The 26,057-nt window shown below is 36.5% G+C and overlaps 5 protein-coding genes across 7 annotated transcripts; 4 read left to right on the top strand and 1 right to left on the bottom strand.

Annotated features, from left to right (window-relative positions):
* The first annotated feature begins 3,691 nt into the window (after nt 1-3,691).
* LOC131674462 (solute carrier family 12 member 4) lies at nt 3,692-14,054 on the top strand. Of its 2 annotated transcripts, none has more exons than XM_058953160.1 (13): nt 3,692-3,952; nt 4,142-4,327; nt 4,401-4,636; nt 4,786-4,976; nt 5,126-5,287; nt 5,358-5,895; nt 5,961-6,396; nt 6,467-6,931; nt 7,024-7,131; nt 7,536-7,550; nt 8,593-8,864; nt 8,939-9,078; nt 9,263-14,054. In XM_058953160.1, the coding sequence occupies exons 1-13, from the start codon at nt 3,698-3,700 to the stop codon at nt 9,352-9,354; spliced, it is 3,096 nt and encodes a 1,031-aa protein (XP_058809143.1). In that variant the 5' UTR covers nt 3,692-3,697; the 3' UTR covers nt 9,355-14,054. The 2 variants fall into 2 exon arrangements, with proteins under 2 accessions (XP_058809143.1, XP_058809142.1); XM_058953159.1 differs by having other exon boundaries at nt 7,536-7,577.
* A 207-nt stretch (nt 14,055-14,261) lies between these two features.
* LOC131674466 (uncharacterized) lies at nt 14,262-15,560 on the top strand. The gene is made up of 4 exons (XM_058953164.1): nt 14,262-14,358; nt 14,706-14,986; nt 15,120-15,221; nt 15,306-15,560. Coding segments are annotated over exons 1-4 (522 nt in total). The 5' UTR covers nt 14,262-14,357; the 3' UTR covers nt 15,444-15,560.
* A 226-nt stretch (nt 15,561-15,786) lies between these two features.
* On the top strand, nt 15,787-17,346 carry LOC131674475 (exosome complex exonuclease RRP42). The gene is made up of 6 exons (XM_058953179.1): nt 15,787-16,096; nt 16,180-16,376; nt 16,494-16,659; nt 16,737-16,931; nt 16,999-17,154; nt 17,232-17,346. The coding sequence occupies exons 1-6, from the start codon at nt 16,040-16,042 to the stop codon at nt 17,334-17,336; spliced, it is 876 nt and encodes a 291-aa protein (XP_058809162.1). The 5' UTR covers nt 15,787-16,039; the 3' UTR covers nt 17,337-17,346.
* Nucleotides 17,347-17,405: 59 nt separating this feature from the next.
* On the bottom strand, nt 17,406-21,121 carry LOC131674472 (puromycin-sensitive aminopeptidase-like). 2 transcript variants are annotated; one of them, XM_058953174.1, is made up of 7 exons: nt 20,785-21,121; nt 20,427-20,658; nt 20,181-20,306; nt 19,861-20,105; nt 19,644-19,791; nt 18,098-19,560; nt 17,406-18,027 (listed from the first exon to the last, which is right to left on the bottom strand). In XM_058953174.1, exons 2-7 carry the CDS (start codon nt 20,442-20,444, stop codon nt 17,406-17,408), a joined length of 2,622 nt encoding a protein of 873 aa, XP_058809157.1. In that variant the 5' UTR covers nt 20,445-20,658; nt 20,785-21,121. The 2 variants fall into 2 exon arrangements, with proteins under 2 accessions (XP_058809157.1, XP_058809156.1); XM_058953173.1 differs by having other exon boundaries at nt 20,427-21,121.
* Nucleotides 21,122-23,616: 2,495 nt separating this feature from the next.
* LOC131674474 (phosphorylated adapter RNA export protein) lies at nt 23,617-25,903 on the top strand. Its single transcript, XM_058953178.1, has 4 exons — nt 23,617-23,833; nt 24,195-24,822; nt 24,900-25,178; nt 25,255-25,903. The coding sequence occupies exons 1-4, from the start codon at nt 23,783-23,785 to the stop codon at nt 25,521-25,523; spliced, it is 1,227 nt and encodes a 408-aa protein (XP_058809161.1). The 5' UTR covers nt 23,617-23,782; the 3' UTR covers nt 25,524-25,903.
* Nucleotides 25,904-26,057: the final 154 nt, after the last annotated feature.

Genomic DNA, 26,057 nt, shown 5'->3' with positions numbered 1-26,057 from the left:
AGTGCGCGCACGCGGCCGACAAGGAGGTCGAACGAATGGCAAGCAATACATTGCCCGACAGCTCCTCTTGCTTCATCTTCGTTCCCTCTTGGCTTTATCCTGGAACTAAATCCGCTTGTGCGAGAGCGAGCAAGAGGATTTTTCACCTCCGCCTCCACGTTCGATTAGATAGTAAATCAGCCGAATGCAGCTTGCCGCCCACTCGCGCTCGAACGAGCTTCAAAAAGCACCGCGAAGATATTCGATTAATACTTCATTCGGTCGTCTCGGAGGAAACCCCTTCCTGATAGGACAATAAATTGATGAGGGAGCATCTACAAATTACACATTCACCGGGGATAAGGACTAGAAACCTTCTGCAATACGTCACGGCCAATTGGTTCTATTTTTTTTTTGTTCGCGCGATGCACAAAAGATACAAGTAGGTCAAAGTATAGCCACATACATGGAGGAGCTTAAAATCCAAGCCGCGTCGTAAACAAGTTTTCCCCACGGATCGTTTAGCCTTAATGTTCTAAAAGCGCGCACTGGATAAAAGGAGTCGCGCCTGCGACGGCTGCAGACGGCCGCGTTAAGATTTAGGCCTCGAGAGAGAGAGAAAGAGAGAGAGAGAGAGAGAGAGAGAGAGAGAGAGAGAGTGACGTCTATACGGCGCAGTGTCGTCAGACCACCGAAAAAAAAGTTGCTCTATGATGGTGGCGGCAAGAGAGGACTGTTCGATATCTGAACGATCGACTCGAGAGCTCTTGACCTGATTCTATTTAGCCCGCGGGCCTTATCGCACCCCTCCGATATATCTCGCTTCTTTCGTCGCTGTTTTCATTACTCGTCCCGTTTTTCAGCGATTGCACGCTTATTTTCTGCTGGCGCGCGTTCGTTCCACGACAAGATGCTTTTCGCGCCTCGACGGCAGAATTAATCAAGAGTCTTTCGATGATTCGATCGCGCGCATTAAGATCGTTCGTCGTTCCGTTGGGATGCGCGCGCTGAATATCGTCAGCGTTATAATGCTACTGATCAATCTTCTGCTGGTGACGTTAATTAGTCGACGCATATTTAACGATCGAATAATCGCATTAACCACCCCGAGCAGTTCACGCGGTAATTATTTATCAAGTCGCCTCTCTTCCGCGAGCGCTCGTCGTTTTTCTCCCCTGTCGTCGCTCGTAAAAACCAAGGGAAGGGTGTAAACATGTCCGGGCACACTGCGAGCGACGAAGTACGACAGCAGAGAAAACGAATATGCATCGAAAAGTGGTTGCCCACTGCGGCGCCATCGTTCTTTTCCTCCTCTGCCGCAGACCTTCCGACCGAAAAACTAAACGAGCAATCAGCAAAATCGTCGCTCGTACTCTTTCTCTCTCTCTCTCTCTCGTGCAAATTTTTGCTCGTACTACAATTGTGGAAATAGAATAAAAGGAAGCATCGGGGGAAATAGAACGTACGCGTTTGAGAGAGGGACGTAGGCTCATCTTTTTTTTCTACATTCGAGCGATTTAATTTATTAATTTACTGAAGCGTAAAACGAAAAGGAGTTAATGCAATTGACTTTGATTTAAAGGAACATAAAGTTGTTGATATTCTTTGTTTTAACGATCATTAGAATTCATCTACATCTCATTACTGTGACTAGGTCTTGCAAAAGTGATAACTGGGAAGTGTCGTAAAACGTGGTGACGAGTGGAGATGAGAAAACAGATGCTGCTAATATTAAAATAACGGGGAAACGACGCGAGTGAGACTGTAATGAAATTAGTTTAGCAAGTAATCCGTATTAAAGGAAAGCTGGTAAACTTGTCGATACTCTTCTCTCGTCCCTTCTGCAAAATGGCCGTTACGTAAATAAGTAACGAATAGCGCGTATATCGTAGCTTTGGCTTGATAAAACTTTACTTCTTCGCGCGGAAATTACCTGAAAAGTATCAATTACTCAAAGCTTAATTGAATTCTCGGTGTGGAATGACACTCGGAAATGGAAGTAATAAGTCGCCGGTGAGAAGAAAAAGACGATGCACTGGTATCGAAAAAATAAAAAATAGAAGAAGAAAATAAGCACAGAGAAGCTTGCCCTCCGGAGGACTAGTTTCCTAACGCGGGTACATTCGGCCTTTTGAAAAGTCGCGAAAAAGTTATTACGCTGCAACTCTGCAGCTGATCTCATAAAAAGCGATACACCGTATATATACCAGAGAGAGAGAGAGAGAGAGAGAGAGAGAGAGAGAGAGAGAGAGAGAGAGAGAGAGAGAGAGAGAGAGAGAGAGAGAGGCCTCTCTCGCGATGACTCGCGACCCAGGCTTTAATGAAACTCTTTTCGAGAGATAGGGAAGCCTAAAAATTTTCCTGCTCATTTTAGCGCGCGTCTAGGGATTTTCGGTGGAGTGCGTCAACTTTTCTCTTCCACTGCAATTAGATCGTTAAGTGAGCTGGACATTTTTTTTTCTTCAAAAGAAAGATTCGCACTGCCTTCACGGGATTGGATTTTCTTTCGTTTCCGACGGAGTGTGTACTCTTCGCGTTTTCATTCCGCAAAGTATACGTAAACGCGATGTTTTGAATAAGGAATTGCTGTAAAACGTCACGCTCTCCCTCTCTCGCTGCTTCACCTACCTTTGTGCACTTCTGCGCTTGACTTTTCATGCATATAGAAAAATGTTTACGAGAAAGTCGAGCACGGTTTCGAATGTAAATATTAAAAGAGAGGAAAAAAAAGAAGAATTGCGAAAAGGCCGATGATCCTTGAGTGGTTTTGCCGTTCTCTGCGCTTTCTCGTCGATTTTATTGTTCGACCGCCAAATCCTTGGAATATCGATTCTCCTCGATACTTCTTGTTATTGCTTCGAGCACTCCGTTGCTCCTTCAACGAGCCAATATTACGTATGATTATCGCGTAATCTAATCATTTGTCTTTATTACTCGCGCATGCAATCAATTTCTATTGCGTGTTTCGCTTTGGATCGCGCGCCTCATTCGTCGTCCGACCACTTCGGCATGCATGCGCAGGGCTATCGAGTGAAGTATTAATCGAAGTGCTCGATGTTCCATACTTAATTTCGCCTGAGGACGAGGTCAAAGACACACTCTTTTCCTCTTTTACTTCTTTTTTATTTTTGATTTTTTTCTGTTCGCAAGCAATCTCGTTAAGAGGATAGATGGATTAGTCTTTCAATTAGCGTCTTTTTAATATGCAACGAAGCGCTCTTGGAATTTGCTTTTCTTACAGCTGAAAAGACAAGTTCGATTTCTTTTTGTCCATAAGAATCAGGTGAAAGCGGCAAAAGCTAATTTAGAGGCGTGTCATTCGTTTATCCGCGAGAGTCACAACATTCGCATATCGTTTTACAGAAAAGCATTTACGTTGAATTTCAAAGGGAGCAAGAAGTAAGAAAACGACAATGGGATGTATAAGTGAAAGCTGACGGTAATAAAAGTACATCAAGAGAGAGATAGAGAGAGAGAGAGAAAAAACTTGGCCCGGAGAATAAAGAGATTGGCAAAGCGCGAGCGAGGCGACGAGGATAAAAAGCTTAGGCGAAGGGGTAACTGCTTTTCGCAAATGGATAGTCGCGAGATCGAGAATTAAAGAGGTTTCGTGCACGCAATTAAGGTCAGAAGAGGGCGCGGAAAAGTTGGATGATACCGTTGATTATGCAGGACAGGTCGGTAATAATCGAATGGCGTTGCTACGTTGCAGGAGGAGATGGAGGAACGTCCCCGAGTGGTGGACTTTATCAGCAGCTTCTCGGACTACAGGAACACGATACCGGCGCCAGCGGATCCGGACGCGAAGCCAGCTGCTCAGCCGGGCGGCGCTCGCATGGGCACCCTCATCGGTGTCTTCTTACCATGCATCCAGAACATCTTCGGTGTGATACTTTTCATCCGATTGACATGGGTCGTCGGCACGGCTGGTGCCATTCAAGGATTCTTCATCGTGTTCACCTGTTGCTGCGTCGTCAGTATTTTGCGCATCTTCGATTGCTTCCGCGCTCAAAGACTCTACTCGGCAACAGTCCGGCTGTGGACTCGCGGAATAGCGACCGCGCAGCGAGAGTAAATCTTTGAGTGCGCGAGGCAATTGGAGGTGGATTGGCTGGCTGCGAAGTGACTTGGCTTGACGCACACGACGCGTGGTGATTTGCAGACGATGCTGACGGCGATAAGCATGAGTGCCATCGCGACGAACGGCGTCGTGCCGGCAGGTGGCTCGTATTTCATGATATCCCGCAGTCTGGGCCCGGAGTTCGGCGGTGCCGTGGGGATGTTATTCTACACCGGCACCACCCTTGCTGCCGCCATGTACATCATCGGTGCCGTCGAAATCGTTCTGGTAATTCGTTCGAACGCTCATACAATTTGCTCGCGTTCCTCTCGCGACGTGGAATTAACCATTTGCAACGTAGACCTACATGGCGCCTTGGGCGAGCATATTCGGCGATTTCACCAAGGACCAGAACATCATGTTCAATAACTTTCGAGTGTACGGCACATGCCTGCTGGCGGTCATGGGACTCATCGTTTACGTGGGCGTCAAGTTTGTCAACAAGTTCGCTGCGGTGGCCCTCGCTTGCGTCATCTTCTCCATCATCGCCGTCTACGTGGGCCTTTTCTACAACATCAACGGCAACGAGAAGCTCAAGTACGTTAACCATCGCTCAGTCGATGAATAATCGATCAAGGCACGCCGTTTCCCCCTTTCTTATATCATCCTTTCCTCGTCCTACTGTGCCATAAATCTATTGCCTCCGGCCATTGGGAAGGTCGTTGCCAATACGGCTCATTTTGTAGGATGTGCGTGCTTGGCAAAAGGCTGCTGAAGGACATTGCCGCGGTCAACATGACGAAAGACTGCTTCAAGGGTTCCGATTTCATGATCAGGACGTACTGCAACAACACCAGTGTCTGCGATGGTTATTACGCTACTAACAACGTGAGCATCGTCAACGGCATCAAGGGACTCGCGAGCGGTGTCTTCTTTGGTAAGCTTCTCTCTCTCTCTCTCTCTCTCTCTCTCTCTCTCTCTCTCTCTCTCTCTCTCTCTCTCTCTCTCTCTCTCTCTCTCTCTCTCTCCTCTTTCCCTTCCGACCGCATTGACAGCGAGGTACCGTCGATTTTGCAACTGTCGCAGAAAACCTGCTGGGCAATTTCCAAGAAGAAGGCAAGTACATATCCTACGGTCACGATCCAAAGGATATCGACTACATGGGCGGCAGTACCTACAACCAAATCCAGGTCGATCTGACGACGACCTTCACCATCCTCATCGGTATCTTCTTCCCGTCGGTCACCGGTAAGCAGCGCACTGCGGATATCCCGCGAGAAGCAGCGGCTGACTATCGTTGGATCGCGTTGCTCCCCAGGTATCATGGCTGGTTCGAACAGGTCGGGAGACCTGGCCGACGCGCAAAAGTCCATCCCCATAGGCACGATTTGCGCCATTCTGACCACCTCGACGGTCTACCTGTCGAGCGTACTGCTGTTCGCCGGTACGGTCGACACGCTGCTGCTTCGCGACAAGTTCGGCCAGAGCATCGGCGGTCGCCTGGTGGTCGCCAACATCGCCTGGCCCAACGAGTGGGTGATTCTGGTCGGCTCGTTCCTGTCGACCCTCGGCGCCGGCCTGCAGTCGCTCACCGGCGCGCCCCGACTGCTGCAGGCCATCGCCAAGGACGAGATCATCCCGTTTCTGCGGCCCTTCGCCGTGAGCTCGAGCAGGGGCGAGCCTACCCGCGCCCTCATCCTCACGGTGTGCATTTGCCAGTGCGGCATACTTCTCGGCAACGTCGACTACCTGGCGCCCCTGCTCTCCATGTTCTTTCTCATGTGCTATGGCTTCGTCAACCTGGCCTGCGCCGTGCAAACCCTGCTGCGCACCCCCAACTGGCGCCCGCGCTTCAAGTGAGTACTCGAGTGCTCGCGGCCAAGGAGTAGCCGACTGCAAGGGCGCGCTCGCTGCTCCCCAGGTTCTACCATTGGAGCCTGTCGTGCCTCGGCCTGGGACTCTGCATCGCCGTCATGTTCATGACCAGCTGGTACTACGCGCTGGTCGCCATGGGCATGGCCGGCATGATCTACAAGTACATCGAGTACCGCGGCGCCGAGAAGGAGTGGGGCGACGGGATCCGTGGGCTGGCGCTGTCGGCCGCGCGCTACTCGCTGCTGCGCCTCGAGGAGGGCCCGCCCCACACCAAGAACTGGCGCCCCCAGATCCTCGTGCTCGCCAAGCTCACCGACGACCTCGTGCCCAAGTACCGCAAGCTCTTCGCCTTCGTCACTCAGCTCAAGGCCAGCAAGGGCCTGACGATCGCGGTGGGCTGCATCCAGGGCGACTACACGCGCAGATCCGGCGACGCGGCCGCGGCCAAGCAGGCGCTGCGACGGATCATGGAGGAGGAGAAGGTTAGAGCGCGCTGCAGCTCGGCGCAGCAGGGGCATCACGCCAACGCTGGCTCGAACGTTCTACTTGCAGGTGAAGGGCTTCGTGGACGTGGTGGTGTCCCGCAGCGTGATCGACGGCCTGAGCACGCTCGTGCAGATGACGGGCCTCGGCGGCATGAAGCCCAACTGCGTGATCCTGGGCTGGCCGTACAGCTGGCGCCAGGCCGACAGCGAGCGCACCTGGCGCGTCTTCCTCAACACCATGCGCTGTGTGACCGCCGCCAAGATGGCCCTCATCGTGCCCAAAGGCATCAACTTCTTCCCCGACTCTACCGAGAAGGTCTCCGGCGACATTCACGTCTGGTGGATCGTGCACGACGGTGGTCTCCTCATGCTCCTACCCTTCCTCCTTAAGCAGCACCGCACCTGGAAGAACTGCAAGATGAAGATCTACACCGTCGCCCAAATCGAGGACAACTCCATTCAGATGAAGAAAGACCTCAAAAAGTTCCTCTATGATCTCAGGATCGAGGCCGAAGTCGAGGTTGTCGAAATGGTTGGTGCTCCCGCTTCTTTCTCTCTTTTGCGCCTTTCGCCTCTTTCCCACGGAACAAATTCACCAAGCGAGGTTACGTCCTTTTATTACAGAACGACTCGGACATATCCGCCTATGTTTACGAGAGGACGCTGATGATGGAGCAAAGAAATCAAATGCTTCGGGAAATGCATTTGAACAAGAAGGAAAATAGCCTGAATGTGAGTCCTGCCATTTCACTCTCTTGTTACCCTTCATTCAAACTTTTTTCCAGGATAAATGTACATAAATTTTACTTTGAAAGCCGATATATAAATAACAATCGATGTTTCATACACTTGGACTTGATATATATTTATGTTGAAAAGTGCAATGTAACGTCAGCATGTTTGGACAATATGTTTTACAATGACCGAATTCAAACAAAAAACAACAAAATATGATCAATAGAGTAGTGCTTATATTGAAAAAGAAATTAAATAATAAGCCCTGTTTAATCGTACATAGTCAAAGACAAAAATTTTTCATCAAGTTATAAGATGTCTACAAACAAGATTACTGATCGGATAATGTCTGTTTCTTGCGCTTGCCCTGTCGCGGATGCTCTCGTGCATGTGTGGATCAGGCGGACTTCAACGAGGTACCAGACGAGGATTATTTGCCTCCGGTTTGTCAGAATACCCTTGAGACTCTCCAAGCTGTTCCCTTCCAACTTTTTTAATGTTTCTCATCTTGCTGTTTCGTTTTTATCCCCAATCGAATGCAAGCATCGCCATATTCATTGCCATTCATAACCATCGCCATCAAAACTCTATATGCCAATTATTTCAAGGATCGTTTGCACATCGTCAACAGAATACGTCATTTGCCAGCTCGTCGTCGTGCTTTTTCTCGAATCTATTCGTTATACATTGTTCAAGTCGTTTGCTTGTGCTATTTCAAACAGTCATGCTCACTTCATCACAGAAACCACGAGCAGCGTATTAGATATACTGTAACGTTCGTCGAAAACCATCTATTTTTTTTCCAATTGCATTATCATCACTTTTGCACGCGTCCTTCGCCATTTTTTTTTTTAATTCAAAAGGTTACAACTAGTTGTAACGCACAATGTCAAAAGTATTCTCACATTTCGTTCTAAATGTTTTCCATATGTTTTTCTGTCCACCAAACCGCAAAAGAACAAACAAAATCACAACCTGATACAACGAGTGAACCCCATTCGAAGCCAACGCAATGTAGATTCATACAGATTGTCTTGTAAACGACTGTCACGCGTTGCGTGTTAGACAGCTCGATAAAACTGTCGACAAAATCTGTAATTAGTTGTCGAGGAAGAAGTCATCACCATATTATTTTTTAGCACATTTTGTAGCTTTTATTTGAAATTCACGTCATCTTTTATTTAGCATAAACATGCTGCTATTCAGCCATAAGTTTTCAGTCACTTTATTTTCAATGTGTCCATCGCAAAAAAATCCAAAGCTGAGTGTTGATACAGACGTTGAAAATGTTTGAATAATTGATCGCTTGATTGCGTAACATTTTCATCGCTGTAATCAACACGATCAACAACAAAAATCAAAACAAAAGTATTCGTACAGACCGGTACACACAATCACTCCTGAGCGTGAACACTACTGATCTCGAAAATTTGTTGTTCGCCGTGAAAACGCATATAGGTTCAGGCTATCGTCGATCATCATCATTCAAACATGGAGCCCAAGCAGACGAAGGTGCGCTTCCAAGAGCCAAGTGCACCTACAACCGAGGACACAACCGAGGACACGAACAAGAAGAGCGAGGAAAGCTCGGAGACAGCGGTGGATGGGTCGCCTAAGCCCAACAACAAGGAGGCTACTGAAAAGGATGCTGCAGCTGCGGATAACGAGGAGAATCCACAGGACGATAACAACAAGGAAACGGAGGACGAGCATCCGGAGCCCCGCACACCGTGAGTCGTCTAGCCTTTTTCCAACTTGATCGCGCGTCATTATTTTAAAGGCCACGTTCTTGACTTATTTGTAGCGGGGAGGACAACATAAGGCGAATGCATACGGCAATCAAACTGAACGAGGTGATCGTTAACAAAAGCCACGATGCACAGCTGGTTATTCTCAATCTGCCTGGTCCGCCGAAAGACACGAACATCGAACGCGAATCAAATTGTATCCTTTTTTTCTTTATTTACCGAAAGTTGTATGTTGTGACGAAGCTTGGCGCCTCCTTTCTAATTTCGCAGAGATCACAAAATAAACGAGGGGCCAAGTTCTTTTCACATATTGCATAGAAGTAATATTTCGTAGTGAATTAGCAACTAAACGCGGCGTTACTCTTTCTCTCTCAATTTAGATATGGAGTTCTTGGAGGTGCTAACGGAAGGCCTGGAGAAAATTCTGATAGTACGGGGTGGAGGCCGAGAAGTGATCACCATGTACTCGTGAAGTGGAGAAGGGGCAATTGCTCGATCACCCACGACAACTGTCTTACTTTTAATGCATTTAATTGACTACATTTTATCTTCAACTACGGCGACTACGCGCCAGAACCTTTCCAGTTTCCATGATCACGAGCATCTTTATTACGACATTGCACCGGTACCCGCTCCAATCGCGGCATAAGTTTCACTCAATAATATGAACAAGCAGATAACACAATAAAATACAAGACCATGAGAAAATAATTGAGAAAAACAAGATGCAAAATAGAGTAGTTTTGGACTGATCGATCGATATTGCACTTCTCATTTGACAAAGAAAATGATGCCAAAGTTACGTGCCAAAGGTTTGCTCATTGAGGTACAGATGTGCGTTGCGCAAGATGAAAAGAAGCACTACTAAGAGTATACCTATCGAGATAATCTTAGCAGTACTGAACGAAGCAAACTTTTCAAGAAAGATACAAACAAAATTTTGCACTAATCAAAAGTCGTACTGCTCTCAACTCTCGTGCATCTACGACTCGTTAATATAATAACGTATAAACATACATATATCTCGTTTCATGCTCAATAATCTTCTCATTACTACGCCAGTAAAGTTGATTTGTATGTCTATGTTCGTTTTAAGGTTTAGCTTGAAACGGATCATTGAAAAAAAAACAAACAGTATGGAAGTATTTTAACAAAGTACTTATAGATGAACTGAAAATTCACACATTCTATGAGCTACCGACTTGACAATGATCAAATGGGAATGGCTATAAAAACAAATTAACATTACACTCTCTATGAAAGAAAAGTGAAAAATATATAATTTTTATTCTAAAAAGGTATGTCGTGTCTTACATCCCGATCAAAAGAATACAACGTAAATAAAAACACTTGCAAATTCATTTGCTCTCCGAATTGATATCTAGAAGTTGTTATGGTAAAAAAATTACAAAAACATGAAACAAGGAAATTTCATTGAAATTATTATAAAGAGAAATCAAAATTTGGTCTGAGGCTAAGGTCGAAGCATCTACGAAAACCACTGCCACAATACTTTCTAAATGCTTCGCGTTTAACCAACGACGCGAAGAGATTGTCACTTTTCTACATACATTATTGTTGTTATTTAGAGAAAAAAAAAACAATTGTAATCTTTATGACATTCAGATAATATAATGATTCTTATTGCTTGATAAGCACGTGAACTATTAGAACGTAGCCTAGACTTTACATATTATCGTTATACTAAAACATCCATTGATAATTGCGCTTCGAATCGCGCGCTCTTCATCGATTCTTAAAAAAAAAAAAACAAAACGAAGGACGTAAAAGTTTACAAAAAAAATGAATAGCGAATCGAATCAAAGGATCCAGGAAAAAATATTACGTTACAGGAGCGTAGATGAATGATTGTTAATAATTTCTCTAAATGAGAAGGCCTATGCACGCACGTTGTTGTTATTTTGTCTTCTTTGTTTTTCGTGAGTTTTCGCAAGCACACACACATACTTGCTGAGGATATCTCACACCTGACAATGATGAACCGCGCTATACTCAATGACACTAGCAAAGGTGCGAGCGACAAATTATGGTCTTGTAGCACCTTCAGTTCAGCCTTAATATTTTAGGGACGAGGAAGCATTATAAATAGTAGGTAATTAAAGAAAAAACAAAACCTAAAAAACTCCATTTATAGCGTACTTCTATTAGAAAAGAATCCAATTACATCATTGAATATGTGTCGTGTGTACGTTTTTATTTTTAAGCAAACTTATTGAAATAATGATATGGCAAGCGATAAAGAGAAAGACACGTTAAATCGATAAACGTTATGACGTCGTTCTTTATAATAAATAGGACAATGACGTATTATGCGTAATACGTATAATTGCCATACTTATTATAGTCTCTCTTTTGCTGAGATGCATTACATATATATCGTAAACATAATTACGTAAATTAAAGTCGCGCGTGAAATCTTTTTAAACAAGCAAAAAATATATACTTAACTGAAACGAAATGATTGCGGAAAAGTCTCATAGAACCGAGTTTCAATGTATTTATAGCCACAAATTAAATATATGTGCGTGAAATAACGTCCTTACAATTAATCGATGTCTGCGAAGCAAAGTTGACATATTACGTAATGTTGAATTAATGAAACAGTTATAAAAGTAATTCTCACAGTACAGCGACTGCATATGATGCACGGCAAAACTACTATTTCTTTTTCTATGTTTTTATGTTTTTTTAACTTCCATTTTTATTCATAAATTTTTCAAAACGGATAAAACATGACTGTGGATGCGCAATTTTCACGTAGTGGACGACAGTTTATTTTGTAAAAATGATCGGCTTGATATGGGTTTACGTGTTCCATAGCATATTATCGGAGATGAATTTTATTGATAGCCACTTGTTACTGTAAAAAATCATAATATTGCTGAAAGTAGTTTTTTTCACGTATACCTTACATATAAAGATAACCTTGACGATCGTTTTTTATCCGAAGAAATCAAAGGAAAAAACCAAATTAGATCATTGTGTAAATACACATTTTTTAATTCTCGTATTTTGATTAACATGTCAATTTAATAAGTATAAAGGTAAACCCGTAGATTGATACAACTAATGTTTAAATCGATTGGTTTTTTACTAGATTCACTTCTCTAATAATACTTAATGAACAAAGACGTGAGTGACCAGCTCAAGGAACATGTATATTAAAGAAGTCATGAAAAAATACTTAAGCAATACGTACTTATACATGAAAAATATAGAGGAGTTAATCTTTCGTCAGATTTACAAAAGAAAGTATATAATTTCATGTATGGTATACACATATGTATGAGTTGGTAGGGAAAATTAAAGAGTATTGGTTATTGTATGTATGTATGTTACGTTTAAGATGTAAATTATAGCGACGCATCAATTTATGTTGCGCTTGATTGTCCACATAATGTTCATATATAAATATATTTTGTAGTTTAAATATGTTATAATTGCTTTTGACAATGTATCATATATTTTACATATACCTGATATAACCTTGGTGCATTGTGTAGTTTATAAATAATTAAAAAAAAATCTGTTGACTATTAGAGCGATTTTATCGATTTAAAGTTTGAATCGAAAGGAGGAAGGAAGTGAAAGAATCAAGTATAATAATGCACGGTTTCAAATGTATGAATTAAAAGGTGATAAAAAACGGACGGATATCAAAGGTGTTTAATGAAATTATGTTAAAATTAAATAAATTTGAAAGTGTTTTGCAAAATGACTATGAGATCGTTTTACATGTGTTACTATAATTGAAAGAAATGTACATAAATTTAGATAGAAAAAAAACGATTAAAACTATCTCTTTACAGAAAAAATACAAAAATTATAGGAAAAAAACTGTCTCCGAATGCGCTAATAAAGCGAAAAAATATCGTTCTCCTGGTTAAAACAGTATTGGTCAAAGCAGTTGCTCTGCTCCGCTGTCAGATTTTATTACTATTGATTTTCATTTCTCCAATGCACAATAAACTTATATAGCCGCACGCATATGACGTGACCTATCGAGCACAAATTTGCCGAAATAAGTATCAGGAATATCGTGGGGAAAAAAGAGATAGTTTACAGATTTGGTGTTTTTGAAAAGCATTTTAAATACTTGTCCTTTCCCGGTTTCGCGCGAGTGAGAAACGCGCTATTCATAAAGTGAAAGAACAAGTGATTTAGAAAAGGCTATTACATAATAAACAAGTAAACATAGATAATTAACGAGAAGAGAAAAAAAAGTCAGAAAAACTTCTATGAAACAAAATAGACAACATATGTATGCCTGCAGGTTCGGCACATTAAACTCGAAAAAAAAATTTTTAAAATTTAAAAAAAGAAGCGTAGTATACTGCATCAGCGACATGTCATCGTTTTCTCGTTAAAAACAGAAAAGTGTGAGCATTCGTATCTAAATCACCTCTAGGCTGTGAGACGCGAGCTAAGCATTCGGCAGACTTGCTCGAAACCTCAATCATATGTGTCAAATCAAGTAACTCTACGATTTAACACTCGAGTACCTATTACGATTCTCACCTAAAAGTATTCGCGAAACGAAATCGGTTTGCCTTGATTTCTTCCGTGTGCAAAATAGATTCAGAGAAACATATTCGTTTATGGACAAATGAGACGAGATCGAGAAAATTTTTCACACTGACGCTCAATGTCACGCGCATTGATTTTTTAACGTGTACCTTTTTTCATTGATAAATCCATACCCAAACATTTCTTTCTTATTGCAACTCGTTTTAAAATTTATCGAATGATACATTTAAAAAAGAACCTTTTGCAAAATCGATACACCACGTAACATAGATTTAAAAGTATTGACGATGGTTTTTCTCATTCGTTTTTTTAATAAAACAAAATGGAAGCGTGTTAAAGCAACAGTGAAAAATATGGATAAGAAGATGTTACGAGGAAAAGAGAAATATATATATAGATAAAAATATACATATATAAATATAAATACAAATTATTATATTTGTAGATAATGAAAAAAGTCTTTAGTCAACTGAAATAGCAAATAGAGTCAATGCCGTGAAATACCCATAATCCTTAGTACTTAGATAAAAAAATACTTGTAATTAACTTACGAAAGATGATTTATGACGAAAAAAGTATACTGCAATTGAAAAAAATAAATAAACAATCTACCTATGACTATAATGCGATTTAATTTATTCCTTGCACCTTTCAGCAGTTTTTTACCGCATCATACTGATTTTTTTCATTTCATTAATTTCACGACATTTTTTCAATAATTAAAAGTTTGAACATAATGCTAATTAGAAATTGTCGATTTCTCTTTTCAGTTATGTTACATGAGAATATTGAGAATTACAATTTTAGTTTCGTTCGATTAAATGCACATGCGCAGTACTGTTCTGTCATATCTATCGGTGATGTAATGTAAGTTCTATTATCCCATAACCTGTTTTGTGGCAGTGTTTTCAATAGGAAAGCAACAAAAGTTTGTATTTAAATTTTAATGTTTACATACTATATCATCTTGTTTTACTTTTAATTCTTTCACTTTGCTAGTTATCTAACCAATCAATAGCTATTTACTATTCATCCTTCCAAAAATAAAATAATATACAGTCGAATGTGTAGAATTAAAGTTAATCAAAAAGTTTTATTTAATTTCTTTAACATTAATGAACTTATGATTATTTTTAAGTTTTAGTTTCTTGTATTAGATGTGAATATTACTCTTATATTACCAAGCATGTTATTTATAAAAAAAACTCATTTTATGTCTTCTGCTAGTTTCTAGTAAGCCTTTATTTATATATGTATTTCTAATGTTCTTAACAGTGGGAGGTCATGGGGAACCAGAAATTTCTAATGAGTATGGTTGCTCAAAGAGCGGAGGGGTCAAAGTTATGGATATACAGGGACGTATGATACGTGAGAGAGAACGTGCAATTGGTATGACAGATACTGAACGTGCTTGGAGAGCCAAATGGGTAAAAGATCAAGTCTTACATGGTGAACCAATTATACCAGATAATTGGTATCAAGAAAGATACAACCCAATCAGAAGATTTTATAGAACACCTATGCAACTATTTCAAAGTGCTTTAACTCCAGTAATAGTAAGTATTTAGTCATTTTTATAGATTCTGGTTATTATTCATATTTAAATTACCTAATTTTTGTATTTATTTCTTGCATAACTATATGAATATCTAAAAGAGAGTCTATTTTGAAATCTTTTATAATTATTAGGGTTCTCTTAAAGCAGAAATAGCACGACACTTTATAGCCAAAATGGGATTTTTGATACTTGGCACTTATGCGGGTCTCTATTATTTCAAATATAATGCAGGTGTATGTATACGATTTGAATAATTATTATTTACAATTACTATTTACAAGTAAACTTTTATTTAAATATATTTATTACTTTGTTAGAATTGGGAACGCAAAGGAGGATGGAAAGTTACAGTGAATAGACCAGCAATGTATCCTAATGACAAAGATTTTCCAAATTACAAAGAAACAGCACCACATGATTATGCTACTTTTGGTTTTGAAAAGTCATCTATATAAAATAATTTTTTTAATTGTGTATATATAGTAAAAACGTTATAATCAAATAAAATATTACATTAAATTATTTATTGGAAACAGCCAGTAGTAAATAAGTGCCTTTAAAACACAAACATGCTTGAAAAATGTTGAACAAAATTTCTATAATAATTATCAATTTTCTAAAATAGAAAATTATAATTTGCATAATTTTTATTTTCAAAAATATCTAAATTAAAACATCAAAAGAATCTCACGGTTTATATCTATAAATAGATTATGTAATAGAAATCAGAGACCTGTAATCTCTACTACACTTATACATATACGTACACACTATATATATAACACATATATATCGAAACGCTCGCAAGTGGTCAATCATGTAAACTTTGTTGGCATATTCAATATTTAATCAATTATTTTAAACACTTAAGAGATAACAACAACTATTTACATTACATCATATTAAAATATTATTTCAAAATAAAATTGCAATCAGTATCTACAAATTTATTTTAAATATGTGATAATCATGTGTTTTTAAAGAGGTTAAGTGTAGCTCATGTTTGAAATTCAAGTTAATTAATATTTAAAAAGAAGTTAAATGATAAAGAATGGCAGAAATACCATTGAGTTTAGCAGAAAAAACGTTTATACTTCACGGTGTAGACGTACGTGCATTGATTTAATAAATGTATACAAATTATAACTTCACGAAAAGTTTGACTTAAAAAATATATATCATTTTATGTAGGCTAATTTTCGAAATGACGGTCGATGCCGTATAGATTATCGATCTATGGAGTTGGAAACAAAATTAATGGATCAAGTTCATGGGTCTTCTAGGATACGAATTGGAAATACCGACGTTCTTGTGGGAGTCAAAGTAGAAATTGATACACCTTATCCAGATAATCCTTATGAAGGAAAAATTGAATTTTTTGTTGATTGGTAAATATTTTGCATTACTTATTCTACAAATAACTTAATAAGATTAGTTTGAAATTTTTGATTTTTATAATTATTCCTAAAATGTTTCATATGGAAAATATTATGAAATATTTATAGTTCAGCAAATGCTACACCAATTTTTGAAGGAAAAGGTGGTGAAGATTTAGCAAATGAAATCAGTAATGTTCTTGCACTAGCTTATCAATCACCTGAAGCATTGGATTTGTCCCAACTTTCTATACTGCCTCATAAAAAATGTTGGAAGCTCTTTGTAGATATTTTAGTAAGCAGATTATATTGTTTAATAACAGTTATAAATCAATTTTATAAAATCTTTTTCTTTCTTTTTTTGTCAATTAGATTCTTGAATGTGGAGGTAATTTGTTCGATGCAGTTGCGTTAGCTGTTAAAGCAGCTCTATTCAGTACAGAAATTCCTAAAGTAAAAGCTGCGACACTAGATGGTGGTGAAGCTGATATTGCACTGTCTGATGATATATATGAAAGTATAAAATTAAATACTACAAATTGTCCATTACTTGTTACTTTATGCAAGGTAAATTTTTTGTTACCAAAATTGAAAATTTATTTGCTATGATTTTTATTAACTTTAAATTTCATAGATAGGAGACAATTGTGTAGTTGATCCATCATCTGAAGAAGAGATGTGCAGTAGTGCCAGTACAGTTATTTCAGTTATGCCAAATGGAAAAATATCTTCTATAATTAAAATAGGCTATGGAAGTTTACAACCATCCACACTAAGTAAAACATTGGAGGTAATAAAAAAATATTTTATTTAAAAATGTTTAGACATTGATTATGACATTAATACTTTATAAATTTGTCACAAAAGATGGGTACAAATATAGGTATTCGTTTGAATGAGAGCCTTATATCGGCTTTAAAAAGTGAAGAAAATCTTGGACCCAATCGTCCTATTATTGGATTTTTAAGGTGAATTATTTTAATATATTTGATAAGTTTTTATTATGTAAATAAAGTCTGCAGTGAGTAAAAAGCTCAACAATTAATCATTTTCATTTAAAAAATTATCTATCAAATCTTTATCCCTATTTAACCAAGCAATATTTAATTTAATAGTTTCAATACTTTGCTGAACTGTTCTTTCAATTCCAACTATCGGATTATTTTCGAAAAACTCTGTTATATCTTTTATCGTTTCTTTTGTCATTATATTCTGTGTTACTTCTTTCACTATAGTTATGAGTAAAATTCCACTTTGATATCGTGCCACGAATGTTTTCCAATTATTTTTAAAATACTCCCATGCGAGTATTCTGCCACAAGGATTGGTTGACACAGACCTAAGAACTCGAGGTACATCTTGTGGTCGAACTTCGTTGCTTGTGGAAAAATCAAGTACTTTTTTAAGAATATTTATATCTTTTATAGCACCAAGAGAACTTAAAATACGATTTCGCTCCTCGTGCATTTCGGTTTCTCTATAAAGAGTTAACATTTTCTCAAATGTATCTAAATTACCCGCAGACATTACTGCATGGTAAATAAAGCTACGAAAATCGGGAGATATACTGGCCTGTTTCGTAATATGCATTTGGAAACGACGCTGCGCTTCAAGAATAACACTTTCATCTTTGAAACTAGCCATTTGAGATAAAACTAAAATTCTATAAATTAGAAAAATATTATATTTATGTATTTTTTAAATTTCTTCTCAAATCTATCAGATTTTCTTACCTTAATAGTGAGTCTAAATGAGTTTCATTTTGTGCTTCTTGCCATCCAACTTTAGAAAAGATATTAAATAAAATATTTTTCCCAAACGCTTTGAATTTACCATTAATATTTTCAAGGTGTGATAAAATGTTATCTACTTTTTGTAAATTATTAACAATGCAGTACCAAACTATGTAATTACTTTCATTTTTGAACTCTTTTAAAAGATTTAAAAATACAACAGTTGATGTTTTCCCAGCTTGAGATGTAGCAAATAGATCATCTAATAATCCAAAACGATCATAAGCTGATAGACTTTGATTCTGTAGTGCAGGTATTAAGATTTTTAACAAATTTTCATGATACAATACTCTGAAAAAACCGACAGTTTCTACATTAACTTTAATCCATGTTTCTTTTGAAATATTTTTAATTTCTATATCTTTATTTTTTTTATCTAAAAGTACTAAGTCCAAAACTTTTTTTGAATCTGATCCACTACTTATTGTTATTGGGATATTCCAATTACTATCATCTTGGCATACTGAACCATTTCTAGAAAATCTTTCTTGAGAAAATGAGAATATTCGGTTCTCTGAGTTATTTGACTTTTTTTCAATCACAGAAACAAGTGGAAAACCTGCTGTTTTTGTCCAAGTTATCATTATTTTATCAATAGGCTTATTACTAGCTTGTCCTAATGCAGACCATAAATCTTCAGTTTTTACATTTCCATACGAATGTTTTTCAAGATATATGTGCATTCCTTTTCGAAAATCATTATCTCCAATATAATTATAAATCATTCTTATCACACTTGCTCCTTTGTTGTATGAAATTGTATCAAATATCTCATTTATTTCTGAAGGATTTTCAATGGGAACTTCAATTGGATGAGTATTTGCTAAGGCATCAAGTTCTAAAGCTTTTATATAAGTACCAATTAAAAATTCACTCCAGATATCATACTCTGGGAAAAGATTATCTATGCACAAATATTCCATGAAAGAAGCATACCCTTCATTTAGCCATAAATGAGTCCACCATTCCATAGTTACCAAATTTCCAAACCACTGATGAGCTACTTCATGAGCAATAGTTAAAGCAGCTTGTTGTTTTTTTAATGCAGAACTATTTTTAGGATCAACCAGTAGTATAGCTTCTCTATATGTAATCAGTCCCCAATTCTCCATTGCTCCAAAACTAAAGTCAGCTACTGTTACCAAATCTAATTTTGTAAGTGGATATGAAATACCAAAATAGGATTCGTAAAAGGTTAATGACTTGGTAGCAATGTCAAGACTAAATTTGCATTGTTCTATTTTATCTTTAGGAGCGTAAACGCGAATAGTCTTATTACTGTGTTTTTCAACAAAATGGTAATCAAAAACTATAAACGCGACTAAGTAAGTTGACATTATCGGTGTTTTTTCAAAACTTATTGATACTAAATTAGATTCATGTTTACTAATTGATTTTACAGGCTGAAAATGATAAGTTTGCATAAATACTAAGGTGAAAAGATAAATTTTTGATAAATATATATTAAATAATATAAATCAAATACCATATTAGAAATGGCATTATAACCTTCTGCAATTGTTAAAGATATGCTAAAAGTTGCTTTAATTGCTGGCTCATCCCAACAAGGAAAACACCTCCGTGCATCGATTGGAGCAAACTGTGTAACTGCTGCATATTTAACAAATTGATCACTACAATTTATAAAATATTATAAAGTTAATTTAAAAAACAATAATTCTTCATTTATTCAAAAAAGGTACCTTAAATATTTACTGCGATAAAGTCCATTCAACTTTTCATTAATTATTCCATCAAACTCAAAATGTAAATATCCATGTTTACCTTCTGAAATTTCATTGTCAAAAGTAATTATAACTTTCTCTTCTGAAACATCATATGTTATATTCTGAGACTGTAAAATGTGTGAAGAATTATCACTAAAAAATACAGTCTTTATATTTATGTCGACTGAGTTTAAAACCACTGTTTTCGTTGATTTTACAACCTAAAACAGTAATGAATAATATATATAAAAATAAATGCAAAAAACACTTCATACTATAAATGTCATTGAACTTGCATTTACAAAAACATCTTGTTTACCACTGAATGTGAAACTGTTCAAATCTGGAGAAATAGAAATTTCATAATGTGAAGGTCTGATGTCTTCTGGAAGCCGATTAAATTTCTTTTCGGAATTTAAGTGCTGCATAAATAATAAATAATAAATCAAAATGGGACATTTTCCTAACAACATTTCTACATGAAATGTAATTGGATAATTATTACGCATTACTAATAATACATAAAAATTTTGAAAAAATACCTTCACATCCAGAGCCATAGTTCAAGTTCAGGCCCTCGCCACATATGCGCATACGCGCGTGTACGAGATACAAACGCGTACAAATCGCTAAAAATTTTGATAGTGCCAACAACAGAAAGTTACTACTATTCCTCGCATGACCCAAACGAATACACTTACTCCCGGAACAAACGTATCATAACCTTCAATTACATTCCATCTAGTACGAAGATATTGCAATGTAGTTCCCCTTCTGAGAAGAGGAGAAAATTGTTTTCAAACCTAGACCTGATCTGTTATTGTCGCCTTGTAGGACGATTCCTCATCCAAGAGCGACAACTCTGTCTATGATAGCCGCAAAAATATCAGGACAGCTTACATTATGAATGGCATTTTTCTGGAAGCGGCGGATATTATGGCAGCCTCGGTCTCCAAGTCAACATCAGTGCAGTACAATGTGGTCTACAATAAATGGTTTAAATTCTACGAATGCCATGACTTCGATGCATACAAATCAAATAAGAATTCTGTTTTACGTTTCTTAACGGACAGATACAAGGATGGAATAAGTTATGGGACTGTCCATTCAGATAGATCGGCACTTTCCTTGATTTCGGACAACAAGATTGGAGCAGACGAGAGCACATTTCCAGATTTTGCAAAGGAGTTGCTAAACTACGTCCTTCGAAACCTAAATACGCTTTCACATGGGATGTCGCTATTATCCTCAATTATTAGTATTATTGATCGGAAAATGATTAATTGTTGAGCTTTTTACTCACTGCAGACTTTATTTACATAATAAAAACTTATCAAATATATTAAAATAATTCACCTTAAAAATCCAATAATAGGACGATTGGGTCCAAGATTTTCTTCACTTTTTAAAGCCGATATAAGGCTCTCATTCAAACGAATACCTATATTTGTACCCATCTTTTGTGACAAATTTATAAAGTATTAATGTCATAATCAATGTCTAAACATTTTTAAATAAAATATTTTTTTATTACCTTCAATGTTTTACTTAGTGTGGATGGTTGTAAACTTTTGTATCCAAGAATACGAAAATAAAGTCAAAATAAAGAAATAGAGAAAAAAATCTTCTTCGGTTTATTAGCGCATTAAGAAATAAAGAAATTTAACTTTTTTTTACGCTCAGTTTTAGTTTTTGTGTGATTTACTACGTCCCTAGACATTTTACCCGTCAATAACCCAACCCAATAATAACATAACCCAATATTTTTATCTTTCATGATTTTTCACTTTCTTCGTCAATTTTTCGAAATTTCAAGATTTTTCAACGTGTGGTTAATTTTTCGAAATTTCAAGATTTTTCAACGTGTGGTTAATTTTTCGAAATTTCAAGATTTTTTACATTTTACGTTAATTTTACGAAATTTCAAGATTTTTCAACTTTTGGTCAATTTTTCGAATTTTCAAGATTTTTCACTTTCTTCGTCAATTTTTCGAAATTTCAAGATTTTTCAACGTGTGGTTAATTTTTCGAAATTTCAAGATTTTTTACATTTTACGTTAATTTTACGAAATTTCAAGATTTTTCGAATTTTCAAGATTTTTCACTTTCTTTAATTCATCTATAACCCAATAACCCAACCCAATTATTCAATTTTTCATGATTTTTCACTTTCTTCGTAAAGTTTTCGAAATATCATGATTTTTTAACTTTTGGTCAATCTTTCGAAATTTCAAGATTTTTCACTTTCTTCGTCAATTTTTCGAAATACAAGATTTTTTACATTTTACGTTAAATTGACGAAATTTCATGATTTTTCAACTTTTGGTCAATATTTCAAAATTTCAAGATTTTTCACTTTCTTCAAATTATGTATAACCCAATAACCCAATAATCCAACAACCCAACCCAACCCAGTTTTTCAATCTTTCATGATTTTTCACTTTCTTCGTCAATTTTTCGAAATAAAGATGTTTCACTTTCTTCGTTAATTTTACGAAATTTCATGATTTTTCAACTTCTGGTCAGTCTTTCGAAATTTCAAGATTCTTCACTTTCTTCAAATTATCTATAACCCAATAACCCAATAACCCAGTTTTTCAATTTTTCACTTTCTTCGTAAAGTTTTCGAAATTTCAAGATTTTTCAACTTTTGGTCAATTTTTTTGAAATTTCAAGTTTTTTCACTTTTTTCAAATTATCTATAAATGATCATTTACAACACGTGATAAGCTTAAACACTGGCTTTTGCATAATTTCCAGCGAGATTTATCTTTGTCTTTTTGTTTTCCTAACTGTTGTTTTTCATTTTTATTAGTGAATATCGTCTTATTCAGATATTTTAATATTTTCATTGTTTCCAGTAATTTGATACTCATCCTAGACGTTAAAAAAATTCATTAGTAAAATAAAACTCGTTGAAGCTTGATGTATATTAAATTCAGTTAAATTATATTCAGAATACTATAATAAAATAAACATTTTTTTTACTTACTACTTCTTAAAATAGAAATGATCATAAAATTTATTATATTAAAAATAAAACCAAAATTATAGTCACACATAATTAATTGAATAATTAATTGAATATCTTTGATTTTTCAATGTCACCGGGGTGGGTTGGGATTTAATTGACTAGTCTTCCGTAGCTTATAAATTCAAAATAATTTTTGTCGCACACGCGAAATTTTACTTCGATTTCGATTACGAGTTAAAAATGAATCGAACCACCATTAATCGGTGGCTTAAATAATCGACTCGATAATCGATTATGTACGAAAATAATCGGACAATTATTAAACATCGATTAAAATCGCTCATCTCTAGTAAGTACTGTACATATATCACACCATTGAACGTGTAGTTGGTACCATGCAGTTTCATTCGCTAATCTCAAATTTTCAAAATAAACACTTCTACATATTTTTTAAAATCTTTATAAAAAATATAATTTATAGGTTTCATATTTTGACAAACCCTAATGTGAAATTGATAAATTTAAAAAGTACTTGTTCGTTTAATATGTTTAAAAAGAAAAACTTAATAAAACAAATTTTTTTTTAATTGTAAACGAATGTAGAATCAGTTATAATAAATAAATCAAGTAAAAAATATTATTCAAATCCTAATATCAGTAGAGCCAACATGTCAACATTTTCTAGCAGAAAGCGTCTGCGACTGCGTCTAGTCGCGTTTGCAGAAATTTGTCATACGAAAACGGCTGCTGTAGTAGCAACGAAACGCAAATGGTAGAAAGAAAGGAGAAAACGACCACGGGCAACAGCTTAATGTTCAATCTTTAATTTTAATACAATTGTGTTTTACAATTATTGTCAGTTAATTTCTTCAGTTCAACAGATATTACTTATAGATATTGTTTCGTTGTACTCGTTGATTTATAATGGAAACGGAATCTCTGGAGCTTGAAGACGGAGAAGTCGTCGACGACGAGGTAGATACTTTTGACACAAAATCCACATAACCTGCATCACTGAAGGTTTTTTCATTGTAATTATTTTATTAAACTTTGAGACGGGTTATGATACAATCAAATAATATTAGTTGATTTGGATTTTATTTATCAATATGTTATGTTATGAAAATAGTTAAAATTCCAGTTTTTGATAAAAGTCTATATTAAGTTTTAATAGTAAATTATTACAAAAGAATTTTTAACAGAATTACCTAAAGAAATTGAAAATTATCATTTTAACCAACGTATGGTTATGTCAGATGTGATGAAAGTTTAGTAAAAACGTTATTGTTCTATCTTGATGTCTTATTTTACCTATGTAACAAATGTTATTTTTCAGCCTATTGATGCTTTTGAAACATACAATGTCTTACAACGACCTCACAGCCATGTTCCTCCCACTGCTGATCAATCCAATAAACTAAGATACAGTGATGAATCTGATGCCTCTGATGCCTCTGATGCCTCTGAAAGTGATTCAGATTCAGATGCTGGTCACAGTAGAGTCAAAAGACCCAAAATCAAAATAAAACGATGTAAAGCAGCAATTCAACAGTTTAGACCTAACAACGATAAATACAAGGTATGGTGTACACAAGTGCAAGAAGAATCATTAACAGAAGATTTAGTCTCCTGTGGTGTAACAAGGAACATATATCATGACCGCAGTGTGGAAAGCTATGATTATACTCTTGGATACTCTCGTGGTAGCAAAAAAAATCAAGACAACAATACTTCTGATGAAGAACAAGAAATCGAAACAAGACTGACAAATAAACGGACATTTAGTGATAGGCGAAATATTAAATTGAGATTGAGTAAGAGAAGACAAAGCCACGAAGATGAAGAAGATCCTAAAGGCTCTGCTAGAATACTACCGGAGTTGACTGCAACGACTGCGTCAACTGATGATGAAGTTGCTGCTGATATTGCTAATAAGCTATCTGAGAAAAAAGATGTTCTTATCAGTAAGTTTATTTTATCTAATTACTGTTACACCTGTACATTTTTAGTACTATATTCAATACTTTTTAATGATTTTTAGGAAGGGTAGTTGAAATTTTGGGAAAAGAAGAGGCTATTGATTTTTTCCAAAAAACAAAAAAAATCGAGGAAGAAGGTGGAATGCTTATTATGAATGGTTCTAGAAGAAGAACACCTGGAGGAATTTACCTTTTTCTTGTTAAAAATGACGATCACATTCCACAACCGAAAATTAGAGAAATATTTTACCAAGATAAAAAGGAGACAACAGAAAGGAAGAAGATGATAGAGTCAACGCACAGGAAACAGAAAACGCAAGAGCTCATGAAACTTTTAGAAAGTATGTGGGGAATTGAATTGACTTCACCGTTATCTTGGAAAATGGTTTATTTTAAATTGAAACTATTGTTTTACAGATGGTTCAGACAAAGACTTACCAGCGCTACTGACTCGGGCAGAACTTTCAACACGGCAAATAGCGGAAGAAGCACGCTTGAGAAGAGGAGAAGGAATGGATAGGATTCAAGTTGATTCAGACCTTACAGTTTCCAATCCTCCACCAAGTCCAGTAACAGATGATCCTGATCACTCTGAACAACCCAACCCAGCTTGTTCAAGGCATGTTCAAGATTACGGCGACGATTTTCTTGATATTGGAGTTGAAGTAGATATGGAAGTTTTTTAATTGATGTAATATCCAAATTATGTTGTACCTTTTTCTTTCTTTTAATGTACTGTGACTACCAAGTTAGTTCATTGCTATTAATTAATTACTATTCTCTTGAAAATATTATTTTTCCAAAATATTAGTTTTGTTTTTTCCATACATTTATTAAGTATGCAACTAATAGTTTAATATACAATTGTAAATACATGCGTGTCTATCGTCTATACTTACTTCGTGTACAGACCTTTGCAAGTATTTAATTATAATTTTATATAAAAACGAAAGTTTGATTAATTAGATAAATTTAAAAAGTAAACAAAATATCAATTACGAAGTTTAACCGTCTATTGGAAACTGAACTAAATCAATGTACATTATTACTATATTAAGAATGATTTTATACTTTAAATAAATTTTATAAGAACCTTGTCTTTTCTATAACGTTCTCGTTATGAAAATCAATAATTAAATAAAAGTAACAAATATATGAAAATATTTTTTATTTTAAAGCCAGGTTTTTATAAAATATTCTTATTGTGAAGAATAGCAAAT

The sequence above is a fragment of the Phymastichus coffea genome, unplaced genomic scaffold (assembly GCF_024137745.1).
Source record: "Phymastichus coffea isolate CEN01 unplaced genomic scaffold, Cenicafe_Pcof_1.1 PCOF00247, whole genome shotgun sequence".
Classification (NCBI taxonomy): domain Eukaryota; kingdom Metazoa; phylum Arthropoda; class Insecta; order Hymenoptera; family Eulophidae; genus Phymastichus; species Phymastichus coffea.
This window is presented reverse-complemented; position numbering and strand designations above follow the sequence as displayed.

What these genes read in the sequence shown, in the direction of transcription:
- LOC131674462 (XM_058953159.1), top strand. Translation starts at nt 3,698, where the DNA reads ATGGAGGAACGTCCCCGAGTGGTGGACTTTATCAGCAGCTTCTCGGAC. An exon ending in TGTTCACCTGTTGCTGCGTC is followed by an intron (nt 3,953 to 4,141) that starts GTCAGTATTTTG and finishes GGTGATTTGCAG; the next exon opens with ACGATGCTGACGGCGATAAG. An exon ending in ACGAGGATTATTTGCCTCCG is followed by an intron (nt 7,578 to 8,592) that starts GTTTGTCAGAAT and finishes AAACGCATATAG; the next exon opens with GTTCAGGCTATCGTCGATCA.
- LOC131674466 (XM_058953164.1), top strand. An exon ending in GTGCTTTAACTCCAGTAATA is followed by an intron (nt 14,987 to 15,119) that starts GTAAGTATTTAG and finishes TATAATTATTAG; the next exon opens with GGTTCTCTTAAAGCAGAAAT. An exon ending in ATTTCAAATATAATGCAGGT is followed by an intron (nt 15,222 to 15,305) that starts GTATGTATACGA and finishes TTACTTTGTTAG; the next exon opens with AATTGGGAACGCAAAGGAGG.
- LOC131674475 (XM_058953179.1), top strand. Translation starts at nt 16,040, where the DNA reads ATGGCAGAAATACCATTGAGTTTAGCAGAAAAAACGTTTATACTTCAC. An exon ending in AGCTCTTTGTAGATATTTTA is followed by an intron (nt 16,660 to 16,736) that starts GTAAGCAGATTA and finishes TTTGTCAATTAG; the next exon opens with ATTCTTGAATGTGGAGGTAA. An exon ending in TACTTGTTACTTTATGCAAG is followed by an intron (nt 16,932 to 16,998) that starts GTAAATTTTTTG and finishes TAAATTTCATAG; the next exon opens with ATAGGAGACAATTGTGTAGT.
- LOC131674472 (XM_058953173.1), bottom strand. An exon ending in AACAAGATGTTTTTGTAAAT is followed by an intron (nt 20,106 to 20,180) that starts GCAAGTTCAATG and finishes TTACTGTTTTAG; the next exon opens with GTTGTAAAATCAACGAAAAC. An exon ending in CATTTAGACTCACTATTAAG is followed by an intron (nt 18,028 to 18,097) that starts GTAAGAAAATCT and finishes TCTAATTTATAG; the next exon opens with AATTTTAGTTTTATCTCAAA.
- LOC131674474 (XM_058953178.1), top strand. Translation starts at nt 23,783, where the DNA reads ATGGAAACGGAATCTCTGGAGCTTGAAGACGGAGAAGTCGTCGACGAC. An exon ending in GAAAAAAGATGTTCTTATCA is followed by an intron (nt 24,823 to 24,899) that starts GTAAGTTTATTT and finishes AATGATTTTTAG; the next exon opens with GAAGGGTAGTTGAAATTTTG. An exon ending in GCTCATGAAACTTTTAGAAA is followed by an intron (nt 25,179 to 25,254) that starts GTATGTGGGGAA and finishes ATTGTTTTACAG; the next exon opens with ATGGTTCAGACAAAGACTTA.